At 39.1% G+C, this 21520-nt stretch overlaps 1 protein-coding gene across 3 annotated transcripts in view; it reads right to left on the bottom strand.

The window, feature by feature from the left end:
• The window catches only part of PNPT1 (polyribonucleotide nucleotidyltransferase 1), a 57627-nt gene that overhangs the window by 19960 nt on the left and 16147 nt on the right, over positions 1-21520 (bottom strand). For all 3 annotated transcript variants that reach the window (XM_010376221.2, XM_030921702.1, XM_010376222.2), the window contains exons 9-15: positions 16364-16550; positions 15472-15523; positions 14790-14847; positions 11696-11792; positions 10836-10938; positions 5587-5657; positions 2817-2853 (exon numbers count right to left, since the gene is read on the bottom strand). In XM_010376221.2, the coding sequence (XP_010374523.1) occupies positions 2817-2853; positions 5587-5657; positions 10836-10938; positions 11696-11792; positions 14790-14847; positions 15472-15523; positions 16364-16550 (605 nt within the window). The remainder of the gene's footprint in view (positions 1-2816; positions 2854-5586; positions 5658-10835; positions 10939-11695; positions 11793-14789; positions 14848-15471; positions 15524-16363; positions 16551-21520) is intronic.

Raw genomic sequence — 21520 nt, 5'->3', positions numbered from 1 at the left:
GACTGCGCCACTGCACTCCAGCCTGTGCACCAGAGACTCCGTTTAAATTAAAAAAAAAAAAAAATTTTCGCCAAATATCTGTAATTCCAGTTTAACTATATATATATATATTTTTTTGAGATGGAGTTCTGCTCTTGTTGCCCAGGCTGGTGTGCAACGGTGCGATCTCAGCTCACTGCAACCTCTGCTTCCAGGTTCAAGCGGTTATCCTGCCTCAGTCTCCCAAGTAGCTGGGATTATAGGCATGCACCACCATGACTGGCTAATTTTGTATTTCTAGTACAGACAGGGTTTCACCATGTTGGTCAGGCTGGTTTTGAACTCCTGACCTCAGGTGATCCGCCCGCCTCGGCCTCCCAAAGTGCTGGGATTATAGGCATGAGCCACTGCTCTTAAAAGCAGTGGATGGAGCAGGTAATCTGATTACACCTCTGGATCTAGCAGTCAATTTGCAGGAAATAGAGAGGGCAGAGGAACATGTTGAATTGCACCACGAGTGAGCAATCAGCAACCCCCAATCTGGGAGACTATAAGTCAAATGGTTGTGGGGCTTCAACAGATAGACTGTAAAAAAAGAATGTAATGGAAGAGAAATGTATAGATTTAAAAAGACTTAAAGAAATATCAGGCCAGGCATGGTGGCTTACGTCTGTAATCCCAGCACTTTGGGAGGCTGAGGTAGGCAGACTGCTTGAGCCCAGGAGTTTGAGACGAGCCTGGGCAACATGGCAAAACCCCATTTTGTAAAAAATCTAAAAATTAGAGGGTTGTGGTGGTGCCTATAGTCCCAGCTACTTGGGGGGCTGAGGCAGGAGGATCACTTAAGGCCGGGAGATGGAGGTTGCAGTGAGCCAAGATGGTGCCACTGTACTCCAGCCTGGGTGACAGAGTGAGACTCTGTCTCAAACAAACTAAAACAGAAAAGGAAATACCAAACGTTTTAAAGAAAAAAAACAAGACTAAATTATAGTATCTAGAAATGGAGCCAGGAAATCCAAGATGATTACTGTAAAACTTGAGTAGTTACCTACTTTTAGGAGACGAAGGGTATTGAGATTGGGATGAAAAACATGGAGGGGCTTTTGAGGTGGCTGGCAATGTTAAATTTCCTGACTTGGATGGTGGTTACAAGGGTATTTGCCTTATAAAAACTTATTAAGCCATCCTTTGTTTTATATAGTTTTCAGCACCTATGCTTTATTTTATAATAAAGAGATTTAAAAAAATAAAACATGGCAATCATGGCCCATATCCTTCTCCAGCTCCCTCCCCAACCCCCTTACCTAATAATCAGCTAGACCTCCATTTTGCACAGCTGCCCTTTTAAGACTGCCACATGCTCTCCAGCTCATGACAAAGAACCTGCTTTACTCAATTACAATTCCTCTCTGGCTTCTGTAGCACCAGGGTATATCTAGAACAGGATATTTATAAGGGATTCAAGACCTGTATGTATCTCGATGTTTACGGATATTCTGTAGCATATCCTTTCTACGAAAATGTTCTCTATTGATTACAGCATAATCAGCAAAAGTGAAATGCTGGGATTCCGGGCAGCCAACAAGGGTTACACAAAAGCGAAATGACTTGCTACTCCTCATGTTGTATTCTTTTTATTTTTATTTTTTGAGACAGGGTCTCACTCTGTTGCCCAGGCTGAAGTGCAGCGGGGTGATAATGGCTCGCTGCATTCTCAACCTCTTCGGCTCAAGCAATCCTCCCATCTCAGCCTCCCGAGTAGCTGGGACTATAGGCAGATGCCACCATGCTTGGCTAATTTTTAGATTTTTTTGTAGCGACAGGATTTCACTATGTTGCCCAAGCTGGTCTTGAATTTCTGGGCTCAGCAATCCTCCCTCCTCAGCCTCCCAAAGTGCTGGGATTACAGATATGAGCTACCATGCCCTGCTCTCCATGTATATTCTTCAAATAATACAATTAAAAGTACTTTATATTAGGTCTAGTCCCTTAGGATTTGTTGTGAATAAAGTCAATCACAAACTCAATTATCTAGAATCATCTCATATAAAGTAACTTAATATTAAATGTCTCATCTTTTACTACCAATGAACTGAGTATAAATATGAACATTTCAATGAGCGAATAAGGTGATTTGTCAGTTGAGGTATTTAAAAAACTCTACTTTTGTTTGACACACATGTATACAGGCATGACTTTTTTTTTTTTTTTTTTTTACCTAAAACGATATTGTCTGCTATACTTTCTTTAAATTTTATGCATGACTTAATGACTTAAAACAGGAAGTTGTTGATTAGAAAAGTACTATTTATCTCTCTAAAGTACTTATGTCTTAATCTCTCTAAAGTAGTACTTTAGAGAGTGCTAAAGTACTCTCTAAAAATACTACATCTCTATTTATCATTCTACACAAAGCTTGCCATGCCTTCTATAAGCAATAAAATAGTAGCCCCAAACTGACCTTAATAGATATATGATAAAACTAGAAAAGTAAAATATTATTGGTAAAACCCAGATAGTGGATATATGGATAGTCACTGTAAAGTTCTTTCAACTTTACTGTATCCTGGAAGTTTTTAAAAATAAAATGTTTCAGCCTGAGCAACATGGCAAAACCCCATTTCTAGAAAAAAATAGAAAAATTAGCCAATTGTGGTTGCACAAGCCTGTAATCCCAGCTACTTGGGATGCTGAGGCGGGAGGATGTCTTGAGCCTGGGAGGGAGAGGTTGCAGTGAGCTGAGACTGGACCATTCCACTCCAGCCTGGGCAACAGAGTGAGACCTTGTCTCATAAAAATTAATAAAATAAAATTTTGGGGAAAAAAATTCACCTTACCTCATAGTGCAGCATGAAATTTTTATCTTTTATCCCACTACAAATAAAAGGCATAATATTAAAAACATCATAGGGAAAAAACATATTTATTTCAAAACACAACTAAAACAGATTTAAGGGGATTTTACAAAACAACTAGGTGTTAATGAAAAATCAGACTGAAACTGAAAACCAAAGAATTAATTATAAGGATGATTGTGACATGATATTTTCTTCTGGGGCTTATGAATGAATTGTACAGATTTAGGAAACCAATTTTGCCTTAAATATAAGTCCTTAAATATCCAGATTTGGGCCGGGCGCGGTGGCTCAAGCCTGTAATCCCAGCACTTTGGGAGGCCGAGACGGGCGGATCACGAGGGGTCAGGAGATCGAGACCATCCTGGCTAACACGGTGAAACCCCGTCTCTACTAAAAAATACAAAAAAAAAAAAAAAAAACTAGCCGGGCGAGGTGGCGGGCGCCTGTAGTCCCAGCTACTCGGAAGGCTGAGGCAGGAGAATGGCGTAAAAACCCGGGAGGCGGAGCTTGCAGTGAGCTGAGATCCGGCCACTGCACTCCAGCCTGGGCCACAGAGCAAAACTGGGTCTCAAAAAAATAAATAAATAAATAAATAAATAAATATCCAGATTTGAATACTAAGACAAGACAATAGATGTATTTTTAAGCATTACTAACTACTGAGAGAATCCTAAGTGCTATACTCACCTTAGTTAAATCTCAGAGCTACAGTGCTTCTCCCAGTCAATATGTAAAATGAAGAAAAAGTCCTGGGATGGGGCAGAATCTGCATGATCATAAACTGTAGCTTTGGAGAAAGAAATCTAAAAACCAAACTCCTTCAGAGGACTAAAGGAATCACAGATTTTGGGAGCTAGAGAGGATTATAGCAGGTCATCGGCCCAGTTCATTTTATAAGAAATAGAAACAGGCCGGGCGCGGTGGCTCAAGCCTGTAATCCCAGCACTTTGGGAGGCCGAGACGGGCGGATCACGAGGTCAGGAGATCGAGACCATCCTGGCTAACACTGTGAAACCCCGTCTCTACTAAAAAATACAAAAAACTAGCCGGGCGAGGTGGCGGGCGCCTGTAGTCCCAGCTACTCCGGAGGCTGAGGCAGGACTCCGGAGGCTGAGGCAGGAGAATGGCGTAAACCCGGGAGGCGGAGCTTGCAGTGAGCTGAGATCCGGCCACTGCACTCCAGGCCGGGCGACAGAGCGAGACTCCGTCTCAAAAAAAAAAAAAAAAAAAAAAAAAAAAAAAAAGAAATAGAAATAGAAACCGAAGGCCAGTGTGGCTGAGTGACGATGTGTGCCCCTTTATTTACACAGATTATAGACCTAAGACCAGAATATTTGGAGGACCAAGCCCAGTGTTCTGCATTCCACCTTCACACACACAGCTGCACTGTCGATCCTATCAGATACATGGAAAACAAGTACAGCGGCTATCCTGAAGATACTGGGAATTATCCCCATCAGTTGGGCAGCAGGCAAAGGGAGGCCAGGCCCTGTGGTCTTCTGAGACCCTTAACCAGGAACAGGAAGTAGCCCTATTACGCACTGAGGAAAATAAAGAACTGGCTATGAGTGTCAAGACTCTATGCAATAATGCTGGTGAGGACTGCAATACAGATTTTTTTTTTTTTTTGAGACAGAGTCTTGCTCTGTCGCCCAAGCTGGAGTGCAGTGGTGCGATCTCGGCTCACTGCAAGCTCCGCTTCCCGGGTTCATGCCATTCTCCTGCCTCAGCCTCCTGAGTAGCTGGGACTACAGGTGCCCGCCACCTCGCCCGGCTAGTTTTTTGTATTTTTTAGTAGAGATGGGGTTTCACCGTGTTAGCCAGGATGGTCTCGATCTCCTGACCTTGTGATCCACCCGTCTCGGCCTCCCAAAGTGCTGGGATTACAGGCGTGAGCCACCTCGCCCAGCCTGCAATACAGATTCTTATCATCAAAATTTATCAGCATGATTTTACTGTTGACTTTTTAGGGGTAGAGGAGGACAGCCAAGTATTTCTGAACACAAAATCACAACGGGATTCGACAAGGCTTTTCATTAACAAGGTTTTTCATTAACAGCCTCCAGATCATTTTCAGCAACGGGGGCTTTTGTGTATTTATTTGCTCTCTTGTTTCGAATAGAAAAACCAATCCATTCAAGATTACCAAGGAAGTCTGTCCTAAGAAATCATTCTAGAGACAGAGAACGAACTAAATGTACTCACATTAAAGAATTAAATGCTTTACTAACATTTGTTCCAAATCAGTAATTTAGAAGACAATCTAGCACACACACAAAATCCTTTGAAATCATGATGATGTAAACAGAAAAATGAAGTACAAAAACACAGGTTAAAAAAGTAACAATAAGGCCGGGCACGGTGGCTCAAGCCTGTAATCCCAGCACTTTGGGAGGCCGAGGCAGGCGGATCACGAGGTCAGGAGATCGAGACCATCCTGGCTAACATGCTGAAACCCCGTCTCTACTAAAAAATACAAAAAAACTAGCCGGGCGAGGTGGCGGACGCCTGTAGTCCCAGCTACTCGGGAGGCTGAGGCAGGGGAATGGCGTAAAACCCGGGAGGCGGAGCTTGCAGTGAGCCGAGATCCAGCCACTGCACTCCAGCCTGGGCGACAGAGCGAGACTCCGTCTCAAAAAAAAAAAAAAAAAAAAAAAAAAGTAACAATAATTAATAATATACCACGTAAGCTTTAATTATATACTAGGACATCATAAAACACAACAAACATCATAAAAACATAACTTACTTTATAGCTGTTATAACTTGATCTGACTTAATACTGGATTCTAATGAATCAAACGTAACAGTACAAAGCACCTGAAAAAGAAAAAGAATTCCTCAGGCTTTAATATACTAACCACAAAGATGAAAACTAAAAATACTTGAAGAATCCAACTCACTCTTAAAAAAATGGGATAAGTACATCCTACACAAAGCTTGCCACGCTACTAAGTGCAGTATACACTTATTTGTTCTATAAATATTCATACTATGTGTAAACCTCAATAATCCAAAGTTGTAACATCGCACAGACTACATATGTAAAGCACTGCAGTAGGAGTGCTGGGGAAAGAAGGCAGGAAAAGAAAGTAATATTTTTAAGAACTATGTATGAGAGTACGCTAAGGAAGCCTCAATACAGGTTCAGCCAATACAATTGTCTGCTTAAAATTTAAAAAAAAAAATCAGGCCAGGCGTGGTGGCCCACACCTGTAACCCCAGCACTTTGGGAGGCTGAGGTGGGCGGATCACGAGGTCAGGAGTTCAAGATCAGCCTGGCCAATATGGTGAAACCCTGCAGGCGGATCACGAGGTCAGGAGTTTGAGATCAGCCTGGCCAATATGGTGAAACCCTGTCTCTACTAAAAATACAAAAATTAGCTGCGCATGGTGGCGTGTGCCTGTAGTCCTAGCTACTTGGGAGGCTGAGGCAGAAGAATAGCTTGAACCCGAGAGGTGGAGCTTGCAGTGAGCCGAGATCGCACCACTGTACTCCAGCCTGGGCAACAGAGCAAGTCTCCGTCTCAGAAAAAGAAAAAAAAAAAATTAAGAAAATCAGTCTTCTTTGTAGAGACATAACATAATCCAGAGACTCTACAATGTATCATTCACAACATCCAGAAAACAACCTACAAGGAAACAGGAAACAGGGCCCATTATCAAGAAATAAGAACAGGAATGGAGGCTGATTCTGAGTTGATTAAGCTGGTAGATTAGCAGACAAAAGATTTCTTTTTTTTTTTTTTTGAGATACAGTCTTGCTCTGTTGCCCAGGCTGGAGTACAGGGCATGATCTTGCTCACTGCAACCTCCACCTCCCGGGTTCAGACGATTCTCCTACCTCAGCCTCCTGAGTAGCTGGGATTACAGGCGTGTGCCACCACACCCAGTGAATTTTTTGTATTTTGAGTAGAGACGGGGTTTCACTGTGTTAGCCAGGATGATCTCGATCTCCTGACCTTGTGATCCACCTGCCTTGGCCTCCCAAAGTGCTGGGATTACAGGTGTGAGCCACTGCGCCCGGCGACAAAAGATTTTTAACAGCTATTATAACTATACTCAAAGGACATTAAAAAAAAAAAAAGTGGAAATTCCACAATTGAAAACTTTAATATCTCATAATGGAAAAGAGATGGCAAGAGTCAGTAAGCATGAAGATGAATGAACAGAAATTGTCCAATTTGCAGAAGAGAGGAAAGAGAATATAGTTGCAGTGACCTGTGGGACCGTATCAAAAGGATATGTGCAGCTGCAATTCCAGAAGACAAGAAGAGAGAATGACACAGGAAAAAATATTTGAAGAAATAATCAATGAAAATTCTCAAGTGTGGTAAAAGACATGAATGTACAGATTTAGGCTCAGGACACTTTTAGCAGGATAAATGCAAAGGAAATCATATCTTTCAATCATAATGCTGAAAACCAAAGATAAAGAGCAAATCTTGAAAGCACCCACATGAAAACAATAATAATATATAAGGAATAATGATTTGAATGTGTCTTTTTCATCAGAAAAACATGGAGAACAAAAACCACTGAAACATATTTAGGCGCTAAAAGAAAAAAAGGCTCACCCCAGAATTCTATACCCAGCAAAAAGATTCTTTGTACACAGAGGCAAAATAAAGACATTTCAGAAAAACAAAAAATAAGAATTTGTTAATAGAAAACTCATATGATGGGCTAGGCGGAGTGGCTCACACCTGTAATCCCCAGCACTTTGGGAGGCTGAGGCAGGCGGATCACGAGGTCAGGAGATTGAGACCATCCTGGCTAACACGGTGAAACCCCGTCTCTACTAAAAATACAAAAAAATTAGCCGGGCATGTTGGTGGCCAGCTGTAGTCCCAGCTACTCGGGAGACTGAGGCAGGAGAATGGCATGAACCCGGAAGGCAGAGCTTGCTGTGAACCAAGATCACGCCACAGATCGCCCCACTGCACTGCAGCCTGGGCAACAGAGCGAGACTCCATCTCAAAAAAAGAAAACTCACAGGATGATATTAAAGGAAGTCTTGTCAGAATGAAGGGAAATGATACTGGATCCATACTTGGATCTTCAGAAAGGAATAAAAAGCACCAGAAATGGTAAATATGTGGGCCAATATAAAAGCCTGTCTTTTTCTTATTACTTCTTTAAAAGACATGATTGTAGGAAAGTTGTAACACCGCCTTGTGGGGGTTTATGACACATACAGATGTAACTCATAAGACAACTGCAATATAAAGGACAGAAGAGGTGGGAAATGCACCTAAATGGTTTCAAAGTTTCTTCATTTTATGTTAAGTGGTACAAAATTAATTCTAAAAAGACTGTGAGGGCCTGGCATGGTGGCTCACGCCTGTAATACCAGCACTTTGGGAGGCCAAGGCAGGAGGACTGGACTGCTGGAGCCCAGGAATTCAAGACTAGCCTGGGCAATATGGCAAAACCCTGTCTCTACAAAAATTTTTAAAAATATATAAATAAAAAGACCTGTGAGAAGTTATAGATGTATGCTGTAATTTCTACAGTAATCACTGGAAAATAATTCAGAGGTACAGCTAAAAAATAAATAGACAAATTAAAATAAAATTCTAAAAAAAATTTAATTCATTCAAAAAGCCTGAATGAAAGTAAAAAATAGAGAAACAAAAAACAGAAGGGCAAAAGAAAAATAATAAAATGACAGTAAATTCAATCACATCAGTGTTTAAATTTAACATGAATGGACTAAGTACTACAGCTACAAAGCCAGAGCTTGTCACAATGGATAACAAAAGTATGCAGAGTATCTTAATAAAGGCATTTTAAAAACTTGACTAAAGAGCATAAAACAAAACCTGAATCAAAGGTGACACAGACTATATTCATTGTAAAGACTCTAACTTAAATTATAAAAGTATCATTCTTCTCTCAGATTAATATAAAGATTTAGTGCAATTATAATTGTAAATCCTAAAAGGATATTTTGAGAACTTGATATAATACTAAAATTCAAACAAAGGAACAAGTGTACCTAAAGTTTAAGATAATTTTGAGGGGATTAAACAAACAGGGAAGATGACTTGCTTCTCAGATATTAAAATATATCCCTAAATCATAATAATTAAAATAGTTTGACAGTGGCCCAGAAAATTCACGTAACAATGAAAAAAGATATAGCTTAACAATGTGTTTATAAACTCTGACTATCATAAGGTAACATCTCAAGTCATTGACAAAAATAAAGTATTAGTAAATAATGTAAAATTGGCTCACTATGGAGGTTTTCATTTTATACAACGTGTAGGAATAAACTCAAAGATCGACTAATGGTCTAAATTTGACAGCTAAAACTAGAAAGCTAATAGAAAAAGTAGGTGAGTAACTTTGTGACTTTAAGGTACAGAAGAATTTATATCAGAACTAAAGATTTCAGATTTACTCTAAACATAGTAGACTACCGCAAAGTTAAAAGGCAATCAATAAAGGAGACATATATATATATAAAGTTTGTTACCAAAAAGAATTAATATTTAAAACACTTAAGAAATTACTGCAAAATAGCAGGTAAAATACAGTAAGCCATATTAAATAAAGAAAAGCTGGCCAAAGGATATGGACAGAAAATTCATAAAAGGGCAAACCTGAAGCAGGGTCACCACACTGCACAACTCCAGGGGAACAATATTCATGTGAAAATAGTGCCCTGGAGGTGTGCAGTTCTCCAGGGCATGGTTTGTGCAGTGACCATGTTGACTGGCTGTCATATAAATAATGCTCAGCCTCACTAGTAATCAGGAAAATACAAATTAAAGCAAAAAGATACTACTTGGTACCTATCAGATTGATAGAATTAAAGAAACAATGTGGGAAAGAAGTATAAAGCATAATATGGTACATAGAACAATGAATACAGAGGTAGGTAAATATTAATAAACGAACAGAAGGAGAACCAGAAGGCTACCTGTTAAATATAGGAGTGGGTGCCTATGTAAAGAATAAAGAATAGAAAAAGAATAGAACTGTACAGGCTACATGGAGAAAACAATGTGGGCCTTTAATAGGTCAACAATGACAATATGCCATAAACTGGAGTCTGAGTTACTCAATTTTGTATACCCGATGTTAAAAGAAAGATACAACAGAAATACCAGATAATTCTAGAAAATGCAAACTAATTTATAGTGACAAAAGCAGATCAGTAGTCTCTTGAGGAGGTGGGGGGCAGGAAGAAGGAATTACAAAAAGGCATGAGGAAACTCTTGGGGGTAACTGATATGTTCATTATCTTTTTCATTTTTAAATATTTTAAGAGACAGGGTCTTGCTCGGTAGTCCGGGCTGGAATGCAATGGCAAGACCACAGCTCATTGCAACCTCGAACTCCTGGCCTCAAGCAATCCTCCCTCCTGGGTCTCCCAAAGTGCTGGAATTATAAGCATGAGCTACCATGCCTGGCCCGTTCATTATCTTAACTGATTTCTCAGTTGTATACATGCGAAAAGTTGCCAAATCACACATTTTAAACAACATAGTTTATTGAATAGCAATTATACCTCAAATAAACTGTTAAGATTACATAAAAAACACACGACTAAAGCGTAGTGGTTCATGCCTGTAATCCCAGAACACTGGGAGGCTGTGGTAGGAGGATTGCTCGAGGCCAAGAGTTTGAGACCAGCTTGGGCAACAGAGTAAGACCTTGTCTCTACAAAAAAATAAGTTTTAATTAACCAGGCATGGTGGCACACGCCTGTAGTCCCAGCTACTTGGGAAGCTGAGATGGGAGGATCACCTGAGTCCAGGAGTTCGAGGTTTCAATGAGCTATGATTGTGCCACTGCACTGGAGCCTGAGTGACAAAGCAAGAACCTGTCTCAAACTAAACAAACAAACAAGAACTGCCAGATATTAATTTAAATAAATAATATATACCATATGACAAAACCTACAGCATCTACTAATGTACTTCTATTAGATCTAATTAAACATTGTTAATTCAGCAAATAATTAGAGCTTTTTACATAAATTACCTGTGTTTGTCCTCTTTGAAATAATGCTGATCCATGAAGGGTTTTAAACGTATCTACCTCACAACTTATATTCCTAAGTGAAGTCAAATCCCGACCATCACACCTATAGTGATACAGGAAATAAGTACATGAAGTCATACTGGAAATCAGATAAATCACACGTGTTTATTTCTGCCAGGAAGTTCTCAGTCTCAGTTGCATATCATAATCCCCTGTGGAACTTTAAAAAATAATAGATACTTGAGCACTATCCTGAATATCACTGAATCAGAATGTCTGAAGTTGAACCTATATTACTGTGTTGTTAAAAAGCTCTACAGGTAGGCCAGGTGCGGTGGCTCACGCTTGTAAACCCAGCACTTTGGGAGGCCAAGGCAGGCAGATCACGAGGTCAGGAGATCGAGACCATCCTGGCTAACGTGGTGAAACCCCGTCTCTACTAAAAATACAAAAAAGTAGCTGGGCGTGGTGGTGGGTACCTGTAGTCCCAGCTACTTGGGAGGCTGAGAGGGGAGAATGGTGTGAACCCGGGAGGCAGAGCTTGCAGTGGGCCGAGATTGCGCCACTGCACTCAGCCCTGGGAGACAGAGCGAGACTCCTGTCTCAAAAAAAAAAAAAAAAAAAAAAAAATTGCTCTACAGGGAATCCTGAAGTGCACTGCTTTACACACAAGGCCCAAGACAGATGGTCACATATCTATGTATCTTCTTTCTTCAATAGGTGTCCATTTATATAGCAAATATTATAATTCTTTACTGTTCACTTGAAAAAAACAAACTTTCTTTGATCAAGTTTCTATTTTCAAGGCAACTTGCAGAGACAGTGCATACTTAAATTTCAACAAAAAAGGGTATGTTTACCTTTTGTATTCATTCAAAATAATACTTCTAAAAACTTCCTTTGCAACAACATTGAAGGATTCTATTATTTCATATGGATCGGCCTCTGGAAATTTTTCTATAGAAAAAAGACAAACCAAGACAAAGGTTTTTACTTTTTAGGAGATAGGATTTCTCTAAAGGTCATAGCATAAAATCAACTAACTACAGGAATCAACCAAGGGAGATGACTCTGAACATTTAGTCCTCAGGCAAACAAAGTAGATAAATGTTCTCAAGCAACTGTGACATATCAAGTACCAAGTACCACAATGGTGTTGTTATTGAGAATTTAATTTTCTTTCTTTTTTTTTTTTTTGGAGACAAAGTCTCGCTCTGTTGCCCAGGTTGGAGTGCAATGGCGCAATCTTGGCTCACTGCAACCTCTGTCTCCTGGGTTCAAGCAATTCTCCTGCCTTAGCCTCCTGAGTAGCTAGAACTACAGGCGTGCACCACCACATCCGGCTAATTTTTTGTATTTTAGTGGAGACGGGGTATTACCATGTTGCCCAGGCTGCTCTTGTAACTCCTGAAGTCAGGCAATCTGCCTGCCTCGGCCTCCCAAAGTGCTAGGATTACAGGCGTGAGCCACTGCGCCTGGCCCATCAGTTCCCTTCTCTATTATGTTACCAGAAGAATCCAGCCAACCTTTATGGAAAGGTCTGACAGTCTTTTTTTGTTTTTTTTTGAAACGGAGTTTCACTCTTGTTGCCCATGCTAAAGTGCAATGGCATGATCTCAGCTCACCACAACCTTCGCCTCCCGGGTTCAAGCAATTCTTCTGCCTCAGCCTCCCTAGTAGCCGGGGTTACAGGCATGTGCCAACACACCCAGTTAATTTTTGCATTTTTAGTAGAGACTGGGTTTCTCCATGTTGGTCAGGCTGGCCTTCAGGCTGGGCTCGAACTCCTGACCTCAGATGATCCGCCTACCTTGGCCTCCCAAAGTGCTGGGATTACAGGCGTGAGCCACCACACCTGGCCTAACTGACAGTTTTAAGAGTAGTCACCCTCACTCTTTTGCCTTTAATCTAAATCTGCAAATTGGGGAACAATTTAAAAAATATATTATAAATCCCTACAGACTGTTTTCTATCTAATATTTGTCAAATGCTTTCATGAGCCAGGCACATTATTGGTTTTTTAATACTTTTAACTTTCATAATAATTTATGAAATAAATTTTATTATTCCCATTCTACAGAAGAAAAAACTGAAGCTTAAAGGGGTGGAGTGCTGTGTAAGAGATAACCAGTGAGTTAAAAATAAATAAATAAATAAAAAATAAAGAGGTGGAGTAAACTGTCTGAGACCACACAGATAGTAACTGATACAGCTGTGACCTGAATACAGATCTGTCAGCCTCAAAGGCTTATGGTTTTATTTTATTTTATTTTTAGCTTAGAGTTTAGATGTTAAGCTACTCTACCCTATCAATTAATTTATGCCAAGTTTTAAGTACTGTTCTCTCATGTGTATGGTTTATTAAATATAACTTCAAAGTAACCAAAACATAAGTGATCAAAGAAAGATATATTAGTATCGTATCTTCCTCAGATAAGAATAATTTTTAATATTAGACTTTAATATCTTTTCTGCTTTAATTGAGTTATACTTAGAAAGGAGAACAATCAGTACCAAAACATTTAAAATATCCTATCAACCCAGAGGGTCGTGAAGCTATTCTACTATGTATAATACAAACAAAAAGTCATTTTTCTTTTAAAATAAGACAATATTTGCTATAAAATTTCTTTCTTAACAACTAGGATGAAATGTAGTGAGAAAGGACTAAACTTAATCAATGACAATTACAATTAATGGCCTTAATATCAATGCCAACAGCATTTTTTTTTTTTTTTTTTGAGATGGAGTCTTGCTCTATTGCCCAGGCTGGAGTGCAGTGGTGATCTCAGCTCACTACAACTTCTGCCTAACAGGTTCAAGCGATTCTTGTGCCTCAGCCTCCTGAGTAGCTGGGATTACAGGCGCCTGCCACCACACCTGCCTAATTTTTGTATTTTTGGTAGAGATGTGGTTTCACCATATTGGCCAGGCTGGTCTTGAACTCCTGACCTTAAGTGATCCACCTGCTTTGGCCTCCCAAAGTGCTGGGATTACAGGCATGAGCCACCACACCTGGCCAGTTTTTTATCTTAAAATAAATATTCATGTGAAAGTATATTTGTCTATTAGAAAAATTAACAAAAACTATGTCATACTTCATTTATATTCAATTTGTGTTAGGTTTATATTATGCAGTAAGATCCTTTGCTTAATAATTTCTGGAGAGCTAAATTACCTAAGTTCTGTATCTTATGATTCCACTAGGTATTAAGAATAAGAATAGCATCAGTTAACATTTATTGAACACTTACTGTGTGCCAGGCACAGATATAAATGATTCACTCATTTAATCCCCATAAACCAGGTATTATTAACACTGCAATTTCACAGATCAACAACTCAATAATTTTAAAGAATATATTTGTGTTTTCAAATGACAAAATACCAGGTTACATTTCTTGTATGATAAGAATTTGATTCAGAAAAGATCAGGAACATTCACATTCAACATTTACTAGGTACCTACTCTGCATCAAATGTAGTGCTAGCCACATTCATAGAAGTTAATTTAGCAGTAACCCTGTGACCTATCATTATTGCAAGTTTACTGAAAATAAAGCTGCGAAGCAATGAGAGTAACTTTTATTTGAGATCTTCAACCAAAGTTTTAAAAAAAGTCTATTATTTCTTTCAACACTTTTAAAATTAAAAAATACACAGTAATAGCGATTCTGTGCAAAGGAGACTTTCTCTTTCCCCGAAACAGCTCGGGGAGGCTTTGGAGAAGAGGTGGCATTTGAACCTTGAGTTAGAAGAAGACCACCTGCTATGAGAGAGCATTCCAGGTCTAGGGAACAGCAGCTGTAAAGTTCAAAGTCCTTTGAACTCTTCTTTTCCTACAGATGTGATGCCTTTCCTCTTTGATCTTTAATCCCAAGAAGCAAGAGTCAGGCCATGCCTTATTAAAGCTGCCCTCAGCAAAAAAACAAAATAAAATAAAATGAAATTTACCTTTTAGTTGTTCCTCTGTATCTAATCTTATTTTGTTAACAGCTTCATCTCTGGAAACCTAAAAGAAAGTTGAGGTTCAGTTATTACATATACATGACATTTAACATTTCTATTTTCTAATTATTATACAATGAACACATTGTGAATTACTCAGATTTATCTAACTGTAATATTCTTTAAAACACTGGAATTGGTTATTGATTTATGACAAATATTACCTGTTAATTCATTCAAATACATTTGTGCACTCCCCTAAAACTTACACTAAAAAGAAAAGAACTTTGGGTGGCCAAAGTGGGCAGATCACTTGAAGCCAGGAGTTCGAGACCAGCCTGGCCAACATGGTGAAACCTCGTCTCTACTAAAAATACAGAAGATAGCTGGGTGTGGTGGCGTGCACCTGCAATCCCAGCTACTTGGGAGGCTGAGGCAGAAGAATCGCTGGAAGGTGAAAGTTGCGGTGAGCTGAGATCACACCACTGCACTCCAGCCTGGGAGACAGAGAGAGACTCTGTCTCAAAAACAAAACAAAACAAAAGAATGGAGAAACAATTAGGCTTTTGTTAGCTTTTTGTTTAGAGATTTTTAATAAAAATAGGACTAACATTCATAAAATTACATGAGTTATGACAAAAATGTATTCCTAGCGCAATTATAGAAGACACAACTCTGGTATACCTACTTTTTCATGTTCGTAATCTGTAAAAACTGCATAGAGTCTCTCCATAGCGAGTCTATTTAAGCACAAAATAAATGTTAGCATAATAATATTTGGAAACATGAGGCAGTTTCTATTACAAACAAAACTGAAATATTTAATAATCAGCTAAAACTTTAAAAATACTTCAGAAAGAATTAAAAATTTATATTGCTATTTATCATTGCTAATCTGTTTACTATTTACGGCATAGAACCCAAATTTCTTTCTCTCACCCTCTCAGGGGAAACTACATGTGGTATCCTGTTCTCTTTTTTTTAATTGTTCAATTAATTTCACCTTTCACATACTCTTTTTAACCTCTTCCTTTCTTCATTCTACCCATTTTGGCTCAATTATCACAGGAAACTCTTTTGCTAGGAAGAGTTAATTTAATTTCTGACTGATGGCTGTGCAACTGACATTAAGGGAAAGTTTTAACCTTTTCAACTTTTTCAAATAAAATAATTTTCCAGTGATTCATTTACATTTACGGAGTGTCTGCCTAACGTTCTAAGCACTGGGCATGTAACAGTGATTACATCTGATTTCTTTTTGAGAATTCCAACAGCTTCCTTAGATATTCAAGTATCTTATTTATTTTCTTTTTCCCAGACATGGAGAGATGTGGTGATTACCTGAATCTTGACCAATAAACACCCTATTTCATTTGAGATTCAAAGTTAGGCCTTACAAGTGTGATGTGGGCTTATCCTTTTTAAGGGAGTAAACAAATATTTATGAGAATGACTCTTAAAACAGAAAAGGGCTATTTACGAAGTAACGGATGGGCAGTGCTTCCATGGGAAGTTTCTCTCCCACGAAGAAATTAAATCTGATGACAATTTCATATTTTCATTTGCATAGATGTTCTTACTTATGAGTATGTTTCACAATCTCTGGCGAAGGGGTAAATAACTTCTGAGGCGTCCTCTTGGTAACACCAATTTCTTTTACCAACTGCTGAATGCCCTGAATTATTTGCTGGGTATATTTCACTCCCACTTTGATAGCATGGCAAAAGTCCTGCTGTAAAATGTTCTCTGCAGAGGCTTCCAACATGACTATTTAAAGGAAAAAGAAAAAAAAAAAATGACTGCCATCGAAGTTCTTAGTAATGTAACATTTTCAAATACCATGACATGACATAAATATTACAGATCAATTTTACTTCTTAGTGATAGATCCACCTTGATTTCTTTCCTCAGAATCAACATACTTCCAAAATATAAGCAGCAGTAAATGAATAAAGATACCTTGATATCTATATTTAGGTTTATATTCTCCTTAAGTTTAAGGAGGGATTTCCCATAAAAAATGAAACAGAAGAAAAAAATAAATTATGTATATATTTAAAAAATAAGTTTTATTGAGCTATAAGTCACATAAGATAAAAATTAAATCTTTAAAAGTATACAAATGCTTTTGTTTTTAATACTTTTTTTTTTTTTTTTGAAACGGAGTCTTGCTCTGTCGCCCAGGATGGAGTCCAGTGGCGTGATCTTGGCTCACTGCCAGCTCTGCCTCCCGGGTTCACGCCATTCTCCTGCCTCAGCCTCCCGAGCAGCTGGGACTACAGGCGCCCGCCACCACACCCAGCTAATTTTTTGTATTTTTAGTTAGAGACGGGGTTTCACCATGTTAGCCAGGATGGTCTCGATCTCCTGACCTTGTGATCCACCCGCCTCGGCCTCCCAAAGTGCTCGGATTACAGGCGTGAGCCACCGCGCCTGGCAATACATATTTTAAATAAAATGTAAAAATATGCAACACAATAGGAATCTAATAAATATTTCCTGTTTAACAATTGTCACATTGTCTAATTCTTGCACAGATGGGGAAATCTTTGCAGTGATCCTGTTTCAAGTAAGCCAACTAAAGGACTGTAATGACCATCATAAACAGATAGCTTTTATAACAATTAAACTCCTGTGTAATGCAGGTAGAAGTTAGGCTTCTAAAATCTACTATTCAGTTTCAGTTTTGCATTCCAGGAGGCTGACTAGCCTCCTGCCTACTTGTGTGTCAGTTCTGGTGTCTCTCAACTTGTACAAAGTCAGAGATTATGCAAATGCATAGTTATCAACATATTTTATATACTTAACCACACCCTGTTGTCATTAAGATTTATTATCTAACTCATCACTTCTAAGGTTTCTAGGTTCAATTTATAACAGAATGAATGCCTCCACCCTCTCAATGTGCTTTATATGCTGGAATTCCATCAGCCAACGGAAGTAGACTCATGAAAGGAGCTAATATTTGTGTTATCGGAATCATGGAAGAATAGGAGAAAGAGGTCAGGGCTAAAAAAGTACTAGAAAAAATAATTGCTGAAAACTCCCCAAATCTGACAGGCACAAACCTACAGATTCAAAGTAAACTCTCAACTGGGTAATCCCCAAAAAAGCCAAGCCAAGAAACATCATAATCAGACTTCTGAAAAAAAAGACGAAAACTTGAAACCAGCCAGAGAAACATGACACCTTACCTCTAGGGGAAAAGCAATTCAAATAATAGCAGATTTACCATCAGAAACCATGCAGGCCAAAAGGAAGTGGCACGGTATTTTTTAGGTGCTGAAAGAAAAGAACTGTCAACCCAGAATCCTACACCCAGTGAAAATACTAAGGAAGGAAGGGGAAATCAAGACTTTCAAATAAAGGAGAAATAAGAAAATTTGTTGCCAAACAGAAATGAAAAAAGAAGAAATCGTGGACTGTTAGAAAGGAAAGAAAATCAGTATGCAAACTAAGAATAAATATAGAGGTTGGGCACGGTGGCTCACACCTGTAATCCCAGCACTTTGGGAGGCTAAGGTGGGCAGATCACCTGAGGTCAGGAGTTCGAGACCAGCATGGCCAACATAGCGAAACTCTGTCTGTACTAAAAATGCAAAAAAAATTAGCCAGGCATGGTGGCGGGTGCCTGCAATCCCAGCTACTCAGGAAGCTGAGGCATAAGAATCGTTTGAACACAGGAGGTACAGGTTGCAGTGAGCCGAGATCACACCACTGCACTCTAGCCTGGGCGACAGAACAAGGCTCCATCTCAAAATAAATAAATAAATAAATAAATAAATAAATAAATAAATAAATAAATAAGAGAGAAAAAGAGTAAATACAGAGCAATAAGTTTTTCTTTCCCTCTTGAGTTTTCTAAATTATGTTGACATTTGAAGTAAAAGCAAAAATTTTTAACGCTGCCTGACATGGTTCTAACTGTAGAAGAAAATGTAAACAATTGCATTCCAAATGGGAGAGGGTAAAGGGAAATAAGGTTTCCATATTTTGCATCAGGCCTGAAGAAATTTCCTATGATAACATGATACTAAGATGGCTATATTCTTTTTCTCATCTGTATTTCCAGGATATCCTCTCACTTTGACAGAATTAAACAGGAGATTTTTAAAAATTCATTTAATGGGTGTAAATTATATCTCAATAAATTGCTTTTAAAAATAAAATATGTGGCCAGGTATGATGGCTCATGCCTATTGTCCCAGTACTTTGGGAGGCCAAGGTGGGAGGATTATTTGAGGCCAGGAGTCTGGGACCAGGCTTAGCAACACAGCAAAGTCCTGTCCTAAAAAAATAACAACCAGAAGACAAAAAACTCAGCTGTGGTGGTGTGCCTGTAATCCTAGCTATTTTTCTAGAGGCTGAGGCAGGATGATCGCTTGAGCCCAGCAGTTTGAAGGTACAGTGACCCATGATTATGCCACTATACTCATACTCCAGTCTGGACAACAGAGTTGAGAACAGTTGAGAATCAGATTTAAAAAAAAAAAAAAAAAAAAAAAAAAAAAAATATATATATATGTGGCTGGACATGGGGCTCATGCTTGTAATTCCAGTGCTACGGGAGGCCAAGACAGGAGGATTGCTTGAGGCCAGGAGATTAGCCTGGGCAATATAGTGAGATGCTATATTCAATAAAAATAATAATAAAATTTAAAAAAAAAGAATATGACAAAGAAAAATGGGGCCGGGCGTAGCAGCTCACGCCTGTAATCCCAGCACTTTGGGAGGCCGAGATGGGCGGATCACAAGGTCAGGAGATCGAGACCATCCTGCCTAACATGGTGAAATCCCGTCTCTACTAAAAAATACAAAAACTAGCCAGGTGAGGTGGTGGGCGCCTGTAGTCCCAGCTACCAGGGAGGCTGAGGCAGGAGAATGGTGTAAACCCAGGAGGCAGAGCTTGCAGTGAGCCGAGATCGCGCCACTGCACTCCAGCCTGGGCGACAGAGATTCCGTCTCAAAAAAAAAAAAAAAGAAAAGAAAAGAAAAATGGATACCTCCCCCCAAAATATATTTTGTTTTCACTCATTAAACTTTAATGCAATTCCTTTTAAAAAACATTTTATAAGAAAATTCCTTTAGCCAGGTGTGGTGACATGTGCCTGGATTCCCAGCTACTCAGGAGGCTGAGGACAGAGGATCGTTTGAACCCCAGAGTTTGAGGCTGTAGTAATATATATAATCACACCATTGCATTATAGCTTGGAGACAGAGTGAGACTCTGTCTTTAAAAAAAAGAAAGAAAGAAAGAAAAAGAAAGAAAGAAAGAAAGAAAGAAAGAAAGAAAGAAAGAAAGAAAGAAAGAACGAACACTCCTTATAGTTGAGTCTATAGAGCTGTGCTGTCCAATATAGTAACTACTAGCCACATATGCCTATTTGCATTTAAATGATTTAAAATTAGACAAAATTAAAATTTTGGTTCCTCAGTTACTCTAGCCACATCTGAAGTGCTAAGTAGCCACATGATCAGATATAAAACATTCCCTTCACTGCAGAGAGTTCTACTGGACAACACTGCCATGGATGCTAAAAATTTAAACATAAAAGCTTGTCAAAATGATTGCTATAGGCCCGGCATGGTGGCTCACGCCTGTATTTCCAGTACTTTGGGAGGCCGAGGCAGGCAGATCACCTGAGGTCAGGAGTTTGAGACCAGCCTGGCCAACAGGTGAAACCCCATCTCTAATAAAAATAAAAAATTAGCCAGATGTGGTGGCACGTGTCTGTAGTCCCAGCTACTTGGGAGGCTGACGCAAGAGAATCACTTGAACCTGGAGGTGGAGGTTGCAGTAAGCCGAGATCGCACCACTGCACTCTAGCCTGGGAGACAGAGTAAGACTCCATCTCAACTAAAAACAAAACGAAAACAAAGATTGCTATAAACTGTCAACCATTTTAGCAGTTGAAGATGAAGTTTTGAGATTAGCTGAAGTTATAAATTCTAGACACAAAATCTCTTCTAAAAACATGTTATTGGTATACTTTTTCCTGACTTATATCTTCTCACACACAGAAATATTAGTGATATTAAATATACCAGTTGAAAACAAGCATCTAAATGGCACTGTTCAGAACGTTGGTGTTGAAGTAATCCAGCAGTTGACAGCATGGAGTAATTATTCTTGCCCTATAAGATTATACTCTAAAGATCTGGATGACTGCCCAGGAGTGGTGGCTCAAGCCTGCAATCCCAGCACTTTGGGAGGCCAAGGTGGGTGGATCACCTGAGGTCAGGAGTTCAAGACCAGCCTGGCAAACATGGTGAAACCCTGTCTCTACTAAAAATACAAAAATTAGCCAGGTGTGGTGGCACACGCCTGTAATCCCAGCTACTCAGGAGGCTGGGTCAAAAGAATCACTTGAACCTGGGAGGCGGAGGTTGCACTGAGCCGAGATCGTGCCACTGCACTCCAGCCTGGGCAACAGAGAGAGACTTGGTTTCCAAAAAAAAAAAAAAGATTTGGATGACTAAATATTTTAATAATGAAATAGTAGCAATTACTTTTTTGTATTTTTGTATCACAAAAGTTCCATGATGGTGGTATTTCACTTGGACCCGATGTTAACTTTAACAGGTAAACAAGGGGTTAAAATGCATATTTGATGCATCTTTATGAATGCAGAGAGCTGGTTAAATAGCTGCATGGAAATAGTGATACAAAAGTCATAAATTGGAGGCTGGTAATTCCTAAAAACCATCTCCTTACAGGTTGGTTCTGAATTACTCTC

The sequence above is a fragment of the Rhinopithecus roxellana genome, chromosome 17 (assembly GCF_007565055.1).
Source record: "Rhinopithecus roxellana isolate Shanxi Qingling chromosome 17, ASM756505v1, whole genome shotgun sequence".
In the NCBI taxonomy this organism is placed as follows: domain Eukaryota; kingdom Metazoa; phylum Chordata; class Mammalia; order Primates; family Cercopithecidae; genus Rhinopithecus; species Rhinopithecus roxellana.
This window is presented reverse-complemented; position numbering and strand designations above follow the sequence as displayed.